Below are 16,868 nucleotides of genomic sequence, written 5' to 3' on the forward strand. Positions count from 1 at the left end.
TGACATGTGACATCTGTTACAAGTATCCGAGATATTGGGATATATTTTGGAGAGTTTGGAATTAGTGAAATAAATACGGTGGACTACCTTAAATTGTATTAAATTAAGCCTTGAACAGGATGTACTGTTGTTAATTTAGGTTAAGGCAGAATCCCAATCTCCATCATCTATGGCTCTGCCAAGCTCTTCTTCCCAATTCCCTTTGATTTTATCAAGAGATATTTTACCAAACTGGGGGATTAAGGTGTAGATTTTGGAAATTAGGCCTTTTTGATTTGTGGGAATATCTAAAATTGAATCAGTTAGCGAATTTGGTGGAGTGTTAGGGAAAGAGAGACTATTTGATTTAACAAAATTACGAACCTGAAAGTATCGAAATAGGTGAGATTTTGGTAGGTCAAATTTTTCACATAGTTCACTTAAACTAGCGAAAACATCACCAATATATAAGTCTTTTAGCCTGCTAAGGTTTGACTGCTTCCATAGAGAAAACGCTACATCTGTGCTAAGAGGGAGAAATAGGTGGTTATTATGAATGGGACTGTGGTTGGATAAGCCCTGCAGGCCGAAAGTATTTCTAAATTGAGACCAGATTCTAAGGGTAGAAACGACAATTGGACTACAAGTAAATTGGGATGGTCGATTAGGTAATTTTGATGTAAGTAGATCCAAGAGTGAGGTAGAACAGGAACTAGCTTCAGATTTGCACCAAAACTTGGATCCAGAGAGTCATTTTGTGTATGTTAGCTGCCCCATAGTAGTGTTTTAGATTAGGGAGTGATAAACCACCTACGGACCTATGCCTTTGCAGGAATTTTCTCCTAATCCTGGGAGTCTTGCCTTTCCATATAAAGGATGAAATTAGTTTGTTTATTATGCAAAAAAAGGATTTGGGTAAAAAGATAGGCAAACATTGAAACAGATACAAAAATCGAGGAAGCACATTCGTTTTGACGCAGTTTACCCTGCCAGCTATAGTTATGTGTAAATCATTCCACCTTTCCAAATCTAATTTAAGTTTGTCAATTAGGGGTGGAAAATTGTCCTTGTAGAGAGCTGGTAGCTTACGACAAATATGTACACTTAAGTACTTGAAGCTGTTCCTGGACATTCTGAATGGGAAATATCCCTCAGGGATCTCAAGGGCCAAATTATTCACAGGGAAGCATTCACTATTAGCGAAATTCAATTTATAGCCAGAGAATTATCCAAAATTGTTAAGCAATTCAATAATATTTGGAACGGTAGAGATTGGATCAGATATAAACAATAGTAAATCATCTGCGTATGGAGAATGTGTGAGTTCTAGACCGCATCTATGGATTCGTTTACTGATACCAGCCGACTTAAGAGCAATGGACAAGGGTTTGATTGCAGTAACGAATAATAATGGGCTTAGAGGGCACCCCTGGCGTGTGCCTCTGCCAAGTGTGAAAAATTGGGATAACATCCCATTTGTGCTTACGGCAGCCCTAGGAGAAGAGTATAGAAGTGCTATCCAAGATATATATTTGGACCTAATGTTAAACCTCTTTAAGACCTCTAATAAATATCCCCATTCTACCCTGTCGAAAACTTTCTCCGCATCCAAAGAGACCACCACGTCTGGCGTCTCCTCGGATGCCGGAGAGAAAATAATGTTAAGAAGGCAACGAATGTTGGAAAAAGAGTGTCGGTTTCAATCAGTTTAATTGTTGCTCGTTATGGTTCAAATCAGATCTACAGGTGTTCTCAACACCTGATTGAAAATACCTTATTCAAATTCTGTTCTTAAGAGTTATGATCTTCAAAGGGTTGAATAATTTTGTCAATGAGATATTAAGAGAAATGACACTGTTTGGTATGTTACAAAATATAATGTTGTAGTTCCTGTAGTCCTGGGTTCAAATCCAGGCTCGGGATCTTTCTGTGTTGAGTTTGCATGTTCTCCCCGTGAATGCGTGGGTTCCCTCCGGGTACTCCGGCTTCCTCCCACTTCCAAAGACATGCACCTGGGGATAGGTTGATTGGCAACACGAAATTGGCCCTAGTGTGTGAATGTGAGTGTGAATGTTGTCTGTCTATCTGTGTCGGCCCTGCGATGAGGTAGCGACTTGTCCAGGGTGTACCCCGCCTTCCGCCCGATTGAAGCTGAGATAGGCGCCAGCGCCCCCCGCGACCCCGTAAGGGACAAGCGGTAGAAAATGGATGGATGGATGGAATTCAAGTTGCATTTGTCTATTTAATGCATCTTTATTTGATATGACTATAAACAAAATACGGAATAAATGTCCAACTTGCTAAAACACCAAAATTGTGTGGGGGTTGAATAATTTTGCTCACAACTGTATACATATATATATATATATATATTAGGGCTGGGTGATATATCGATATACACGATATATCGCATGTTTGTCCCTGTGCGATATAGAAAATTACTATATCGTAATATTCGATTATATGTTCTCACACCGTTGCTTTAAGCTGCGTGCATTACATTACTGGCATTTCTCACTCCTTCTCGTCTCTCCTTCTCACAGAGACATAAACAAGCCCGCCTTCTTACATACGTCACATACTGTTGCGCGTCTAGAGTCATATGCTCTCGCCGAGAGCTAACGTTAGCATGGCTAACGTTAGCTGAGGCAGGTCGAGTTGCATTTAGCTGCGGGCATTACACAACAGGCGGTTCTCACTCCTCCTCGTCTCTCATTCTGACAGATACGAAAAACAAGCCCGCCTTCTTACATACGTCACATACTCTCGCGCGTCTAGCGTCATAGCTCTCGCCGATCAGAGAGGTAGCAGCATGGCTAACGTTAGCTGAGCCAGGTCGAGCGAGCAGAGCTTGTGACATCACAAGAGAGAGAGGGTGCGAAACTTATCACAAATGGAGGAAGAAGAATAAATGCCCAACATAAAGAGCAGGGGTCCATCATCTGGCGGTGGTTTGGCTCAAAGTGGGAAGATATTCAGCAGACAACAGCAATATGCTGTTCAATGTATATACTATGATGATTAACCTGTGTGATGACTGTATTATGCTGATAGTATATATTTGTACCATGAATCGATTAACGTGGACCCCGACTTAAACAAGTTGAAAAACTTATTCGGGTGTTGTGGCGGGCACTTGGACCATGCTCACACTCAGCAGGATGGGTGTGGTTTGGGTCTGTTTGGACACACTTTAAAAGTACTTATTGTGTTGTGTTATATTCAGTTCTGGTTGGCAGTCTTGCAATAACGACCTGAAAGAAACAATGCTGTGTTTCTTGCATTTGCCACATTGGTGACCCCCCGACTATGTTTCACGCGGAAAAGGTGTCTTCATCGGCCATGTCGCCCCAGCTCCAGCCACCTGTTACTCCAGCAACCTGCAACCTTCCGGAGTTCTGGCAGAGCGACCCGGCACCATGGTTCCAGCACGACGAGTCTCTCTTCGACCTGCGAGGGATCGCCGGCGACGACTCCCGGTATCACCTGGTGGTGACAACACTCAACTAGGCAACCACTCACCGCGCTATGCAGCTGTTGCGTAACCACCCACAGAGCGGCAGGTATGCTGCCGTCAAGAATCTCCTGCTTCGGAGATTTACTCTGTCTGACGCTGAGAGGGCAGATAGACTTCGTTCCCTGCCGGGTTTGGGTGACGGCTCCGCCGTGGATTTAATTAGATTAGATTAGATTAGATTAGATAGTACTTTTTTTATTCCGTCAGGAGAGTTCCTTCAGGAAAATTAAAATTTTCAGCACAATTCCATTCAAGTTTAGACAAACATTACAATAATGGACAGTATCCTGTCGCTGCTGGGCTCCAAGAGGCCGGGTTCATTTTCCCGCACCTTTTCTTGCGGCGCTAGCTAACTCCACTTCTCTGGCCTCCCGCGATTACCGGGGCTTGGCTGAAGAAGCTGACCGAGTGCTTCTAGCTTCCAGGCAGTTTCCGGTGCAGAGCGTGGAAGTGCCCCCGTTGCAGACGATGGAGAACGGGGACCCATCGGTAGTGGCGGGAGTCACTACCCGAGAAAGGCGTGAAACAGGCCAGTGCTTCTTCCATCAACGTTTTGGCGCCAAAGCTCGACGGTGTGTCCCTCCTTGCTCCTTCACGGCCCCGGAAAAACTCCAACGCCAGCGTTCAGTGGCAGCTGTGGGCGCCGGCGAAGCAGGCGAGCGGCTTTTCATCGCTGACTCGTCGTCAAGGATACGCTTCCTGGTGGACTCCGGTTCGCAAGTCAGCCTGCCACAGACGCGGACAAGGCGACAGGTGGCTGTGGGCCGCTGCTGAGTGTCGCCAACGGCTCGTCAATCGACACATTCGGCTCCAGGTTGGTGACCGTGTGCTTCAATGGACGCAATTTCCAGTGGGATTTTATCATCACCGATACAAAAGACTTATAAAAGTGTGAAATTCATGTTGTGCTTACTTTTTTTTTTTTTTTTTTTTACTTTTACCTAAATCAACTTCAGGTCTGTCCGTCGATTAAAAGCTTTTATTATGTTTTTTAAATGCTTTCTTTGTTTAGTGCAATTTTTATCAAATACCTGGCAAACAAAATATGCAATATTTTGTCCCAAGAATGTTTCAAAATGGAATTTTTGATGTAAAGTAGTTGGAAAGACATGCACCTGGGGATAGGTTGATTGGCAACACTAAATTGGCCCTAGTGTGTGAATGTGAGTGTGAATGTTGTCTGTCTATCTGTGTTGGCCCATGATGAAGGGGCGACTTGTCCAGGGTGTACCCCGCCTTCCGCCCTATTGTAGCTGGGATAGTCGCCAGCGCCCCCCGCAACCCCAAAGGGAATAAGCGGTAGAAAATGGAAAAAAATGGATGGATGGAGTAGTTGGAGTGGTCAATATGTCAATAATTCATAACACCGTTGATTTTGGGGGGTGTATATTGTAGCATCCCGGAAGAGTCAGTGTTGCAAGGGGTTCTGGGTATTTTTACTGTTGTGTTTATGTTGTGTTACAGTGCGGATGTTCTTCCGAAACGTGTTTGTCATTTTTGTTTGGTGTGGGTTCACAATGTGGCGCATATTTGTAACAGTGTTAAGGTTGTTTATACCAGTGGTTTTCAACCTTTTTTCAGTGATGTACCCCTTGAACATTTTTTTCATTCAAGTACCCCCTAATCAGAACAAAGCATTTTTGGTTGAAAAAAGGACATAAATAGGTAAAATACAGCACTATGTCATCAGTTTCTGATATATTAAATTGGATAACAGTGGAAAATATTGCTCATTTGTAGTGGTCTTTCTTGAACTATTTGGAAAAATAGATATACGAGTAACTAAAAACTTGTTGAAAAATAAACAAGTGATTCAATTATAAATAAATATTTCTACATATAGAAGTTATCATCAGCTTAAAGTGCCCTCTTTGGGGATTGTAATAGAGATCCATCTGGATTCATGAACTTAAAGGAAAACATTATCACAATTTTAAAAGGGTTAAAAACAATAAAAATCAGTTCCCAGTGTATTTTTTTAATTTTTTTTTTTAATTTTACCGGTCCCCGAATATCCCTAAAAAAATCTTTAAAGTGCTTGATTTTCGCTATTTGCGATGCGACTATCCATTTCCCTGTGACGTCATACAGTGCTGCCAATGTAAACAAACAATGGGAATACCACAGTGAGATATAGCGACATTAGCTCGGATTCAGACTCGGATTTCAGCGACTTAAGCGATTCAACAGATTACGCATGTATTGAAACGGATGGTTGGAGTATGAAAGTATTGAAGAAGAAACTGAAGCTATTGAGCGAATAGCTATTGACGCTATTCATAGCCATAGTATGGCCGAATAGCTGCGTTAGCATCGCCGGTAAAATGTGCGGACCAAACGATCAGGACTTTCGCATCTCGTGACACTGGAGCAACTTAAATCCTTCGATTGGTAAGTGTTTTTTTCGCATTAAATGTGGGTGGAAGTAAACGTAATATAGTTGCAAATGCATCTGCATGTTATCCATACATCTCTGTGCCCTGTCTGCTTTAGCACCGCCGGTAAATAGCATGTTAGCATCGATTAGCGTAGCATGTTAGCATCGATTAGCTGGCAGTCAACATCAACAAAACTCACCTTTGTGAATTCGTTGACTTTATAGTTACATATGCATCTGCAGGTTATCCATACATCTCCGTGTCATGTCTGTTTTAGCACCGCCGGTAAAAAGCATGTTAGCGTCGATTAGCGTAACATGTTAGCATCGATTAGCGGGCAGTCACGCCGCAACCAAATATGTCTGATTATCACATAAGTCAACATCAACAAAACTCACCTTTGTGATTTCGTTGAATTTATCGTTGCAAATGCATCTGCAGGTTATCCATACATCTCTGTGCCATGTCTGTCATTGCCGGTAAAATGTGGAAACACTTTGGCACATTCAATGGGGGTCTGGCGGCAGACACTTTCGCATCTTCGGGCCAGTGGTGCAATTTGAATCCCTCCCTGTTAGTGTTGTTACACCCTCCGACAACACACCGACGAGGCATGATGTCTCCAAAGTTCCAAAAAATAGTTGAAAAAACGGAAAATAACAGAGCTGAGACCCGGTGTTTGTAATGTGTTGAAAATGAAAATGGCGGCTGTATTACCTCGGTGACGTCACGTTCTGATGTCATCGCAAAAAGAGCGATAAACAGAATGGCGTTTAATTCGCCAAAATGTACCCATTTAGAGTTAGGAAATCGGTTAAAAGAATATATGGTCTTTTTTCTACACCATCAAGGTATATATTGACGCTTACATAGGTCTGGTGATAATGTTCCCCTTTAATTCTAAACATTTCTGCACAAAAAATCAATATCAATGGAAAATATCCACAACTGTCAACACTGAATATTGCATTATTGCATTGTTGCATTTCTTTTCACAGTTTATGAACTTACATTCATATTTTGTTGAAGTATTATTCAATAAATATATTTTTAAAGGATTTTTGAATTGTTGCAATTTTAAGAATATTTTTAAAAATCTCACGTACCCCTTGGCATACCTTCAGGTACCCCCAGGGGTACGCGTACCCCCATTTGAGAACCACTGCGCTAGAGAATAAGGAGTGCTTGAAACTCCGCATGTCAACATCTCCGTTCGGTGCCACACCAACAAAATGCAGACGCAACCGTTTCCAGATCAACACTGTATGAAAAAAATAGTCAACAACCGACAGAAATAACGTCCGCAGGAACCTACCACATAGCGAAGGACATACACTATTTGATTTTCTATTATGCAGCTCATTTTTAATTGACACTTATTGAAATATCTTGTGTGACACCATGCACAAAAGTGCACTTTATTTGTTTTAAACTATTGTAGTGGCGTTCTGTACAAAATGTGCACTTTAATTTAGTGCATTGTCTTGCTGAAATAAGTAGAGGCGTCCATGAAAAAGACGGCACTTAGATGGCAGCATATGTTGTTCCAAAACCTGCATGTACCTTTCAGCATTAATGGTGCCTTCACAGATGTGTAAATTATCCCTAAATTTCTTGCAATTGCACTTTCTTAAACTGTTTGACTATTTGCTCACGCAGTTTTGGACAAAGGGGTGTACCTCGCCCCATCCTTTCTTGTGAAAGACCGAGCATTTTTTGGGAAGCTGTTTTTATACCCAATCATGGCAACCACCTGTTCCCAATTAGCCTGCACACCTGTGGGGTGTTCCAAATAAGTGTTTGATGAGCATTCCTCAACTTAATCAGTATTTATTGCCACCTTTTGCAATGATTATTTGCAAAAAAAAATGTTTATCAGTTTGAACATCAAATATCTTGTTTTTGCAGCATATTCAACTGAATATGGGTTGAAAATTATTTGCAAATCATTGTATTCCGTTTATATTTACATCTAACAGAATTTCCTAACTCATATGGAAACAGGGTTTGTAGTTACTGTGGTCATCTAATTAGTTACTATGGTAATCGACGTCACAGCAGCTCAGACGAGGCACCAAGCAGTGTGGGTGGGAAGCGTTTCCACAGACGCGGAAGGAGATTTTCACAAGAAAGTTCTAAAGCTTAGTGATATATCAGATATATCAGATTGTAGGTGGGTTTGTTTTGTACCCTTCGCGTTCATATTTCACTGTTTGTTACATTTTTGTTTCATTTCACTTGATTGTAAAATATGTCGATCGAAACAGGGTGTGGCATTCATTTTGTCAATATTCAGTGTTTTATTGTTCATAGAAAAATGTAAAGTTCCATTACGTTTTTTAAGGCGGTCTGTCATAAAGTTCTTACCATTCAATCACATTATTGTGAGGTTTCGTATTAGTGTTCCTACCCCCATTTGAGAACCACTGGTTTGTACGGCCACCCTCAGTGTGACCTGTATGGCTGTTGACTAAGTATGCCTTGATTGACAATTATCTCACTCCCTCCCTCACAAATGTTGCTGCATGCGCACACCGTCATAACTTGTCTTGTTTTTAACCCTTCCAAACCCTGTACGTACATCGAAAATACACGCCACTCTGACACAAAACGCCAGACATTTGAGGCATTTAAGAAACCTCGCCCGGACAGTCCCGCAAAAGAGGACATGTCCGGGGAAAAGAGGAGGTATGGTCACTCTACCTTAATGAACAAATTATGTGGGATAAACACTGCTAAAGCCTGAGGCAGGGTGTGTCTTCAAAAGGTGACATATTGTCCAACTCACCATTGGGACGCTTGTGTTTATGGTCCCCGATCCGTCTGCCTTTTTTGACACGTTGTCTATTAGCTCGTCGCTGTTAAAATGAGGAGTGCGGCACTTGGTATGGATGCAGCTGGTTACATTCGAGGAATATTAAAGATAACTTACCATTTTTTCTTTTTGATCTGGTGCTGCCCCATGTAGCTTTTCCTTTTCGACGGATGGCAGGGAACACTCATGTCGTAAATGTGCGGCTTTTAACAAACGTATTCTTGGGAGGTTGTCGTTTCTTAACATGACATCGGCTTGAATCTTGTCGCGGGTTGATAAAACTTTTCTAACGACGCTCGGATAAAGTCAAGAACACGAACAGTGAAAGTAATAAAAAAACAAAACACGTTTCTTCTGACAATCAAAAATTCCGCCATTAAGGCTGACAGTGCTTCACAGAAGACAGTCCGTCGGGAAATAGCGGCACCGCAAAAACGTGTCCGGGTAGCAACAAATATAATCTATGCATTTTAATTCGTATATACTAGGGGTGTGGGGAAAATCGATTCGAATAAGAATCGTGATACTCACGATGTGCGATTCAGAATCGATTCTCATTTTTTTAAATCGATTTTTTTTTTATCAATCCAACAAAACAATACACAGCAATACCATAACAATGCAATCCAATTCCAAAACCAAACCTGACCCAGCAACACTCAGAACTGCAATAAACAGAGCAATTGAGAGGAGACACAAACACGACACTGAACAAACCAAAAGTAGTGAAACAAAAATGAATATTATCAACAACAGTATCAATATTAGTTATAATTTCAGCATAGCAGTGATTAAAAATATCATTAGACATTTATAAAAAAAAAAAAACAACAATAGTGTCACAGTGGCTTACACTTGCATGGCATCTCATAAGCTTGACAACACACTGTGTCCAATGTTTTCACAAAGATAAAAGAAGTCATATTTTTGGTTCGTTTAATAGTTAAAACAAATTTACATTATTGCAATCAGTTGATAAAACATTGTCCTTTACAATTATAAAAGCATTTTTTTTTAAATCTACTACTCTGCTTGCATGTCAGCAGACTGGGGTAGATCCTGCTGAAATCCTATGTATTGAATGAATACAGAATCGTTTTGAATCAGAAAAATATCGTTTTTGAATCGAGAATCGCATTGATTCTAAAAAATCGATATATAATCGAATCGCGACCCCAAGAATTGATAATGAATCGAATCGTGGGACACCCAATGATTCGCAGCCCTAGTAGATACATTACGAACAACTTAAAACAACATATTCAAATATTAAAAAATTAACTATATGATCATGTACACATTTTATTTGACGTTTACCCACAAAAAAAGTGACGGTCAAATGTCAGTCCAAGTACGTTGTCGTCGTATACTACAAATACCTATACAACAATGTTAAATATGGAGTCGTATTATATAATTTTCATGAATTGATTGGTTGTATCAACTAAAGGAGAGAGCTATAAGGTTTATTCATAAAGCAGATTAATCTAGAACAGTGTTTTTCAACCACCGATGATCTAATTTCATCTATTTGGGTTAAAAATATATTTTTTGCAAAGCAGTAATTATAGTCTGCAAATGATGTGTTGTTGTTGTTGAGTGTTGGTGCTGCCCAGAGCTCGGCGGAGTAACCGTATAATACTCTTCCATTACAGTAGATGGCAGCTAGTAGCTAATTGCTTTGTATATGTCGGAAACAGCGGGAGGCAGGGTACAGGTAAAAAGGTGTCTAATGCTTAAACCAATAAAAAACAAAAGGTGAGTGTATTGAAGCTTAGGGAAGGTCATGCAGAACAAAACTAAAACTGAACTGGCTACAAAGTAAACAAAAAAGGGAATGCTGGACGACAGCAAAGACTTACTGTGGAACAAAGACAGCGTCCGCAAAGTACATCCAAACATGACTTGACAATCAACAATGTCCCCACAAAAAAGGATAAAAACAACTGTTAGAGGGCCCCTAGTAAAGGCATTGAACCTTTTTTGAGCCATCCATCCATCCATCCATTTTCTACCGCTTATTCCCTTTTGGGGTCGCGGGGGGGCGCTGGCGCCTATCTCAGCTACAATCGGGCGGGAGGCGTGGTACACCCTGGACAAGTCGTCACCTCATTGCAGGGGCAACACAGATAGACAGACAACATTCACACTCACATTCAAACACTAGGGCCAATTTAGTGTTGCCAATCAACCTATCCCCAGGTGCATGTCTTTGGAAGTGGGAGGAAGCCGGAGTACTCGGAGGGAACCAACGCATTCACGGGGAGAACATGCAAACTCCACACAGAAAGATCCCGAGCCTGGATTTGAACCCAGGACTGCAGGAACTTCGTATTGTGAGGCAGACGCACTAACCCCTCTGCCACCGTGAAGCCCCTCTTTTTTGAGCCAAGGCACATTTTTTTGCGTTGAAAAAATCCAGAGGCCCACCACCAGCAGAAATCGTTAAAAAACTAAACTCAGTTGACAGTAAAAAGTCGTTGTCGTAATTGTCGGATATGAATTCAAACCATAACCAACCATGCATCACTATAGCACTTGTCTCAAAGTCGGTGTACTTTCAGGACCTGTCACATCCCGCCGTGACATATTTTGAGTTTTTCGATGTTTTCCTGTGTTTAGTGTTTTAGTTTTTGTCTTGCGCTCCTATTTTGGTGTCAATTGTCATGTCATGTACGGATGTACTTTGTGCACGCCGTCTGCTCCTCACGCTGTAAGTCTTTGCTGTTGTCCAGCATTCTGTTTTTGTTTACTTTGTAGCCAGTTGACTTTTAGTTTCTTTCTGCATAGCTTTCCCTAAGCTTCAATGCCTTTTCTTAGGGGCACTCACCTTTTGTTTGATTTCGGTTAAAGCATTAGATACCTTTTTACCTGCACCCTGCCTCCCACTGTTTCCGACATCTACAAAGCAATTAGCTACCGGCTGCTATCTACTGATAGGCTTGTGAATCTGGGCTTTCCATTAACAACTTATTAAGTTGAAGGGGGCAGGAAATATACAATTGTCTTCATCTTTTTTCTTTTCAAGCAAAGGTGTATAAATATGTGTTCTGTTGCTAAACTTTAATTGTCCATTGCAGTGTTTTTCAACCTTTTTTGAGCCAAGGCACATTTTTTACTTTGAAAAAATCCGGAGGCACACCACCAGCAGAAATCGTTAAAAAACGAAACTCAGTTGACAGTAAAAAGTCATTGTCGCAATTGTTAGATATGAATTCAAACCATAACCAAGCATGCATCACTATAGCACTTGTCTCAAAGTAGGTGTACTGTCATGACCTGTCACATCCTGTTGTGACTTATTTTGAGTTTTTCCAGTGTTTTCCTGTGTGTAGTGTTTTAGTTCTTGTCTCACGCTCCTATTTTGGTGTTGATTGTCCTGTCATGTTCGGATGTTCTTTGTGGACGCCGTCTGCTCCACGCGCTGTAAGTCTTTGCTGTCGTCCAGCATTCTGTTTTTGTTTACTTTGTAGCCAGTTCAGTTTTAGTTTCGTTCTACATAGCTTTCCCTAAGCTTCAATGCCTTTTCTTAGGGGCACTCACCTTTTGTTTGATTTTGGTTTAAGCATTAGATACCTTTTTTACTTTCACCCTGCCTCCCACTGTTTCCGACATCTACAAAGCAATTAGCTACCGGCTGCCATCTACTGATATACTTGTGAATCTGGGCTATCCATTAACTACTTATTATGTTGAAGGGGGCAGGAATTATATGATTGTCTTCATCTTGTTCCTTCTCAAGCATAGGTGTATAAATATGTGTTTTGTTGCAGTAATTTAAGGCAGGCGCATACTATTAAGCCCTGCGGCAATTCAAGGAAATACGGAATATATATATATATATATATATATATATATATATATATATATATATACATATATATATAATTACATATATATATATATTATATATATAAGAAATACTTGACTTGATTTATTTTATTATATATATATATATATATGTATATATATATATATATATATATATATATATATATATATATAAATAATAGAATAAATCAAGTCAAGTATCTAGTGTGGGATCTGAGCCGAGGATGTCGTTGTGGCTTGTGCAGCCCTTTGAGACACTTGTGATTTAGGGCTATATAAGTAAACATTGATTGATTGATTGATTGAAGTATTTCATATATATATCTATCTATATATATATATATATATATATCTATAAAATATATATATATATATATATAAATAAAAAAAACATATATATATATATATTATATATATATATATATATATATGAATGAAATACTTGACTTGGTAAATCTAGCTGTTAGTATACTCCTCCCCTGTTAGCCACGCCCCCGCCCGCCCCAACCACGCCCCCTCTCCACCCCCAACCACGCCCCCCGGCCCCCACATCCCGAAATTGGAGGTCTCAAGGTTGGCAAGCAGGGGCGCCGAAAAGGGTGGGGGGGGGGGGGGGGGGGGGGTAAAGGAGAAGAAATTCTAGGGGCCCATGATGGAGGGGGGCCCCGAGAGGCCCCTAATGATGATGAAATTATATGAAATTATGTGTTGGGGGCCCTGTAAAGATTCTTTTCATGGGGCCCAAAATCCCTAGCAGCGCCCCTGTAGGCAAGTATGGTGGAACAGTGGTTGAAAAACACTGGTCTATTGATCAAAAATGCACAGGAAATAAATGAAAAAAAATTGAAATGAAATGACATTAGCTGGAGTGTGTATGGACCGGGGCCTTGGACAAGGGCGTGAGCGAGAGGTGTGTGGGCGTGGCCGTCGCGAAGTGGCTGCCGAGGCGTCAAGATGGCGGAAGCCCTGACAGCTCAGGAGCACCTGGTAAGCGCGTCTTAACCAACGTTTTTATCTTGTTTTTTTTTTATCCTCTCTCTATCGTCTTGTGGCCATTCATTTAGTCCCTAACCTTGCCGTAAAAATATTAGGTGATGAATAAGTCGGCGTGGTCCCACTCGGACCCTCCTAGGGACCTCCGTGTGCCTTTAGCATAACGGCGCTTGGCTAAAACAAGCCAGGGACAGTTAACCCAGCGTGTAATCATGCTAATAGCACTTGTTAAACCCCCCTCAACCGAATAAATCCAGATAATCTCACTTATGTCCTCCATATTTACTCATAAACACCTCGATTTGTAAGCGTGTCTACCAACGTTGATGAGTGGCTATCGTTAGCATTTAGCTACCACATGCAAGTTAGCATCTAGCCCAACCCAGGGCAAATTAAGGGTGGGGGCCACATGTGGCCCGTTAAGCTTTTCAATCTGACCCGCCGGACAGTCCCAAATAATTTTTTTAGATCTTTATGATGGAATGTGTAGCTGCCATTATGATGTTCAGGATGATACAGCAGAGGATTGGGAGAATGTCATGTGGTCACATGAAACCAAAATAGAACTTTTTGGTATAAACTCAACTCGTCTTGTTTGGAGGAAGAAGAATACCGAGTTGCATCCCAAGAACACCAAACCTACTGTGAAGCTTGGGGGTGGAAACATCATACTTTGGGGCTGGTTGATGGATCCGTGTTAAGGAAAGAATGAATGGGGCCATGTATCATGAGATTTTGAGCCAAAACGGCGTGGCGCAGTGGGAGAGTGGCCGTGCGCAACCCGAGGTGCCCTGGTTCAAATCCCACCTAGTACCAACCTCGTCACGTCCGTTGTGTCCTGAGCAAGATACTTCACCCTTGCTCCTGATGGGTGCTGGTTGGCGCCTTGCATGGCAGCTCCCTCCATAAGTGTGTGAATGTGTGTGTGAATGGGTAAATGTGGAAGTAGTGTCAAAGCGCTTTGAGTACCTTGAAGGTAGAAAAGCGCTATACAAGTACAACCCATTTATTATTTATTTAAAACCTCCCATCAGTGAGAGCTTTGAATGGTTGACCAAATACTTATTTTCCACTATAATTTACAAATAAATTCTTTAAAATTCCTTCAATGTGAATTCCTGCATTTTTTTTCACATTCTGTCTCTCACAGTTGAAGTGTACCTATGATGAAAATTACAGACCTCTGTCATCATTTTAAGTGGGAGAACTTTCACAATCGGTGTTTGACTATATACTTTTTTGCCCCACTGTACTATCCAGGTGAGTGAAAGGCATGATTTTAAAAACCCAAGAATTGACTTTTACCAACTCAGAGGCAATGCAGCAGCTCAACATATCAATATAGCAGCATAAGCTAGTTAGTTAGCTCTCTGTTTGTCTGCATTTGCACTTATATCTCTAATACTTGGTGATATTAAAAAAAGTTGGCGGTTTTGTGGATGTTTTTTAGAGGGCTTTAGGACACAATAGTGTACTCTAGTTGTTAGCTGACTTTGAAATGCATAAAATGGGAAAACATAAGCGTTCTGGTCGAACATAAGGATTGTGAATGATAAGCAAAATTCCAAAGAAAGTGCAGTTCCCCTTTTAAAACTGTTTATCTTTCCTCGGGTAGTTTCCTGTTTTTCAGCGCAGCCTCGCGTGTGTGACTGTACAGTTTTGTTTTTAGTCGCGTACAACACATCACTCTAAAATCGGGGTAGGGATTTTATTTGAAATGGTAAAAATGTCTAAAGCAGTGCTGCCCAAATGGACCAAGGTGAAAATGTGCAAATGTACATCGCAGGGCCAACACAGATAGACAGACAACATCCACACTGACATTCACACACTAGGGATCATTTAGTGTTGCCAATCAACCTATCCCCAGGTGCATGTTTTTTGGGGGTTTTTTTTGGAGGCGGAAGGAAGCCGGAGTACCCGGAGGGAACCTGTAGTATATATTGTCAAACAGCAGCACACACTAACAAGGAGCCCAGGATTTATCTTTTTATCTTTTTTTTTTTAGTCGCTTGTAAGATAACTTCATAATCCGTCGTTAAAAACCTGAGCTAATGCTGCACACTTTTTTGTGTCCAAACATGCTGTTTGCTATTGCCATTTTAATGCGTCCTTTTTTTGATCAATGTAGAGTGAAAATAGCAGCATGTTTACATTCAAACTAGGCTTAGGCAATGTATCGATTTTTTGGGGGGGCAGGATCTCCTCCCCAACCCGCGGATGACACTGCACCCTATTCCGGGTGAGAACCATGGACTCGGACTTGGAAAGTGACGATTTTCGTCCCAGTCGCTTCACACTCAGCTGCGAATGGATCCAGTGAGAGCTGAAGATCCTGGCCAGGTCAACCCAGCAGGAACACATGGATGTATTCTCATTGGCATGGTTAACAGTCTGTTGATCTTAAATATAAATATGATATTACCAACATAATTTTCCAGGCATTGGGTTATGCTATTTTTGTTTTTAATCTCATCATTTTTTATATCTTTGTCTCCTGCCAGGCTGTGGAGGAGTTCCTGAGTGAGGTGCGTCTCAGAGAGCAGCCTCACTGCGCCGCGCTCGTCTCCCGGCCCACAGCTGTCAAGTTTCTCATGGCCCGCAAGTTTGACGTCTCTCGTGCCATCGACCTCCTCCAAGCGTACAAGGTACACGTGTCCTTTTTTTTTGTCTATTGAATTGATGCGAATATATGTATTGATATGAAAAAATATTATAAAGTTACCTATGTTATAATTGGTGACGTGCTACTGGATCAGCCATATCGTTTGATTTTCGTAAAAAAACTACGTGATCGCCATGGCCATAAAATGCCTTTCAATGTCAATCACAAACATCGATCGACAACGATCCCTTCTTGCTGACATTGTTTTATTTTTTGGATCTCCCGGCCAACAGGGGGCTGGCTAGCAGCAATATCTGTATCTCTATAAACTGCATATAAATAAATAAACAAACTGCATTTCTTAGTAACTTAAATATGGCTGTGCGTTGTACACGTTATGTATAGAAATAGTGTAAATTTGTCCACGGTAGAGATTTGCGCTATGACGTCAGTGTTTCCCCCAGAATATTTGTTAGTTAAGCTGGTGTCTCTCCAGAGGGAAGGGGACATTGCTCGGGACAGGCAGACACATTTTTTCCGTAAAGTAAAAACAAAACAGTCTGTATGTCATTATTTTGACTTAGTAAATATTGACTTACTAAGACAAAATAATGACTAACTCAAATTAATGACTTACTGTGCCAGTATATATATATATATATATATATATATATATATATAAAATATACAATGGGGCCAAAAAGTATTTAGTCAGCCACCGATTGTGCAAGTTCTCCCACTTAAAATGAT

General features: G+C 41.0%; 2 protein-coding genes across 2 annotated transcripts in view; one reads left to right on the plus strand and one right to left on the minus strand.

Annotated features, from left to right (window-relative positions):
* Positions 1-9,106, minus strand: part of polq (polymerase (DNA directed), theta) — a 112,932-nt gene extending 103,826 nt beyond the window's left edge. The window contains exons 1-2 of the mRNA XM_061906837.1: positions 8,807-9,106; positions 8,663-8,732 (exon numbers count right to left, since the gene is read on the minus strand). Of these exons, the coding sequence (XP_061762821.1) occupies positions 8,663-8,732; positions 8,807-8,877 (141 nt within the window). The 5' untranslated portion in view covers positions 8,878-9,106. The remainder of the gene's footprint in view (positions 1-8,662; positions 8,733-8,806) is intronic.
* A 4,276-nt stretch (positions 9,107-13,382) lies between these two features.
* Positions 13,383-16,868, plus strand: part of ptpn9b (protein tyrosine phosphatase non-receptor type 9b) — a 35,303-nt gene continuing 31,817 nt past the window's right edge. The window contains exons 1-2 of the mRNA XM_061906882.1: positions 13,383-13,507; positions 16,018-16,161. Of these exons, the coding sequence (XP_061762866.1) occupies positions 13,475-13,507; positions 16,018-16,161 (177 nt within the window). The 5' untranslated portion in view covers positions 13,383-13,474. The remainder of the gene's footprint in view (positions 13,508-16,017; positions 16,162-16,868) is intronic.

The sequence above is a fragment of the Nerophis ophidion genome, linkage group LG01, assembly GCF_033978795.1.
Source record: "Nerophis ophidion isolate RoL-2023_Sa linkage group LG01, RoL_Noph_v1.0, whole genome shotgun sequence".
NCBI lineage: Eukaryota > Metazoa > Chordata > Actinopteri > Syngnathiformes > Syngnathidae > Nerophis > Nerophis ophidion.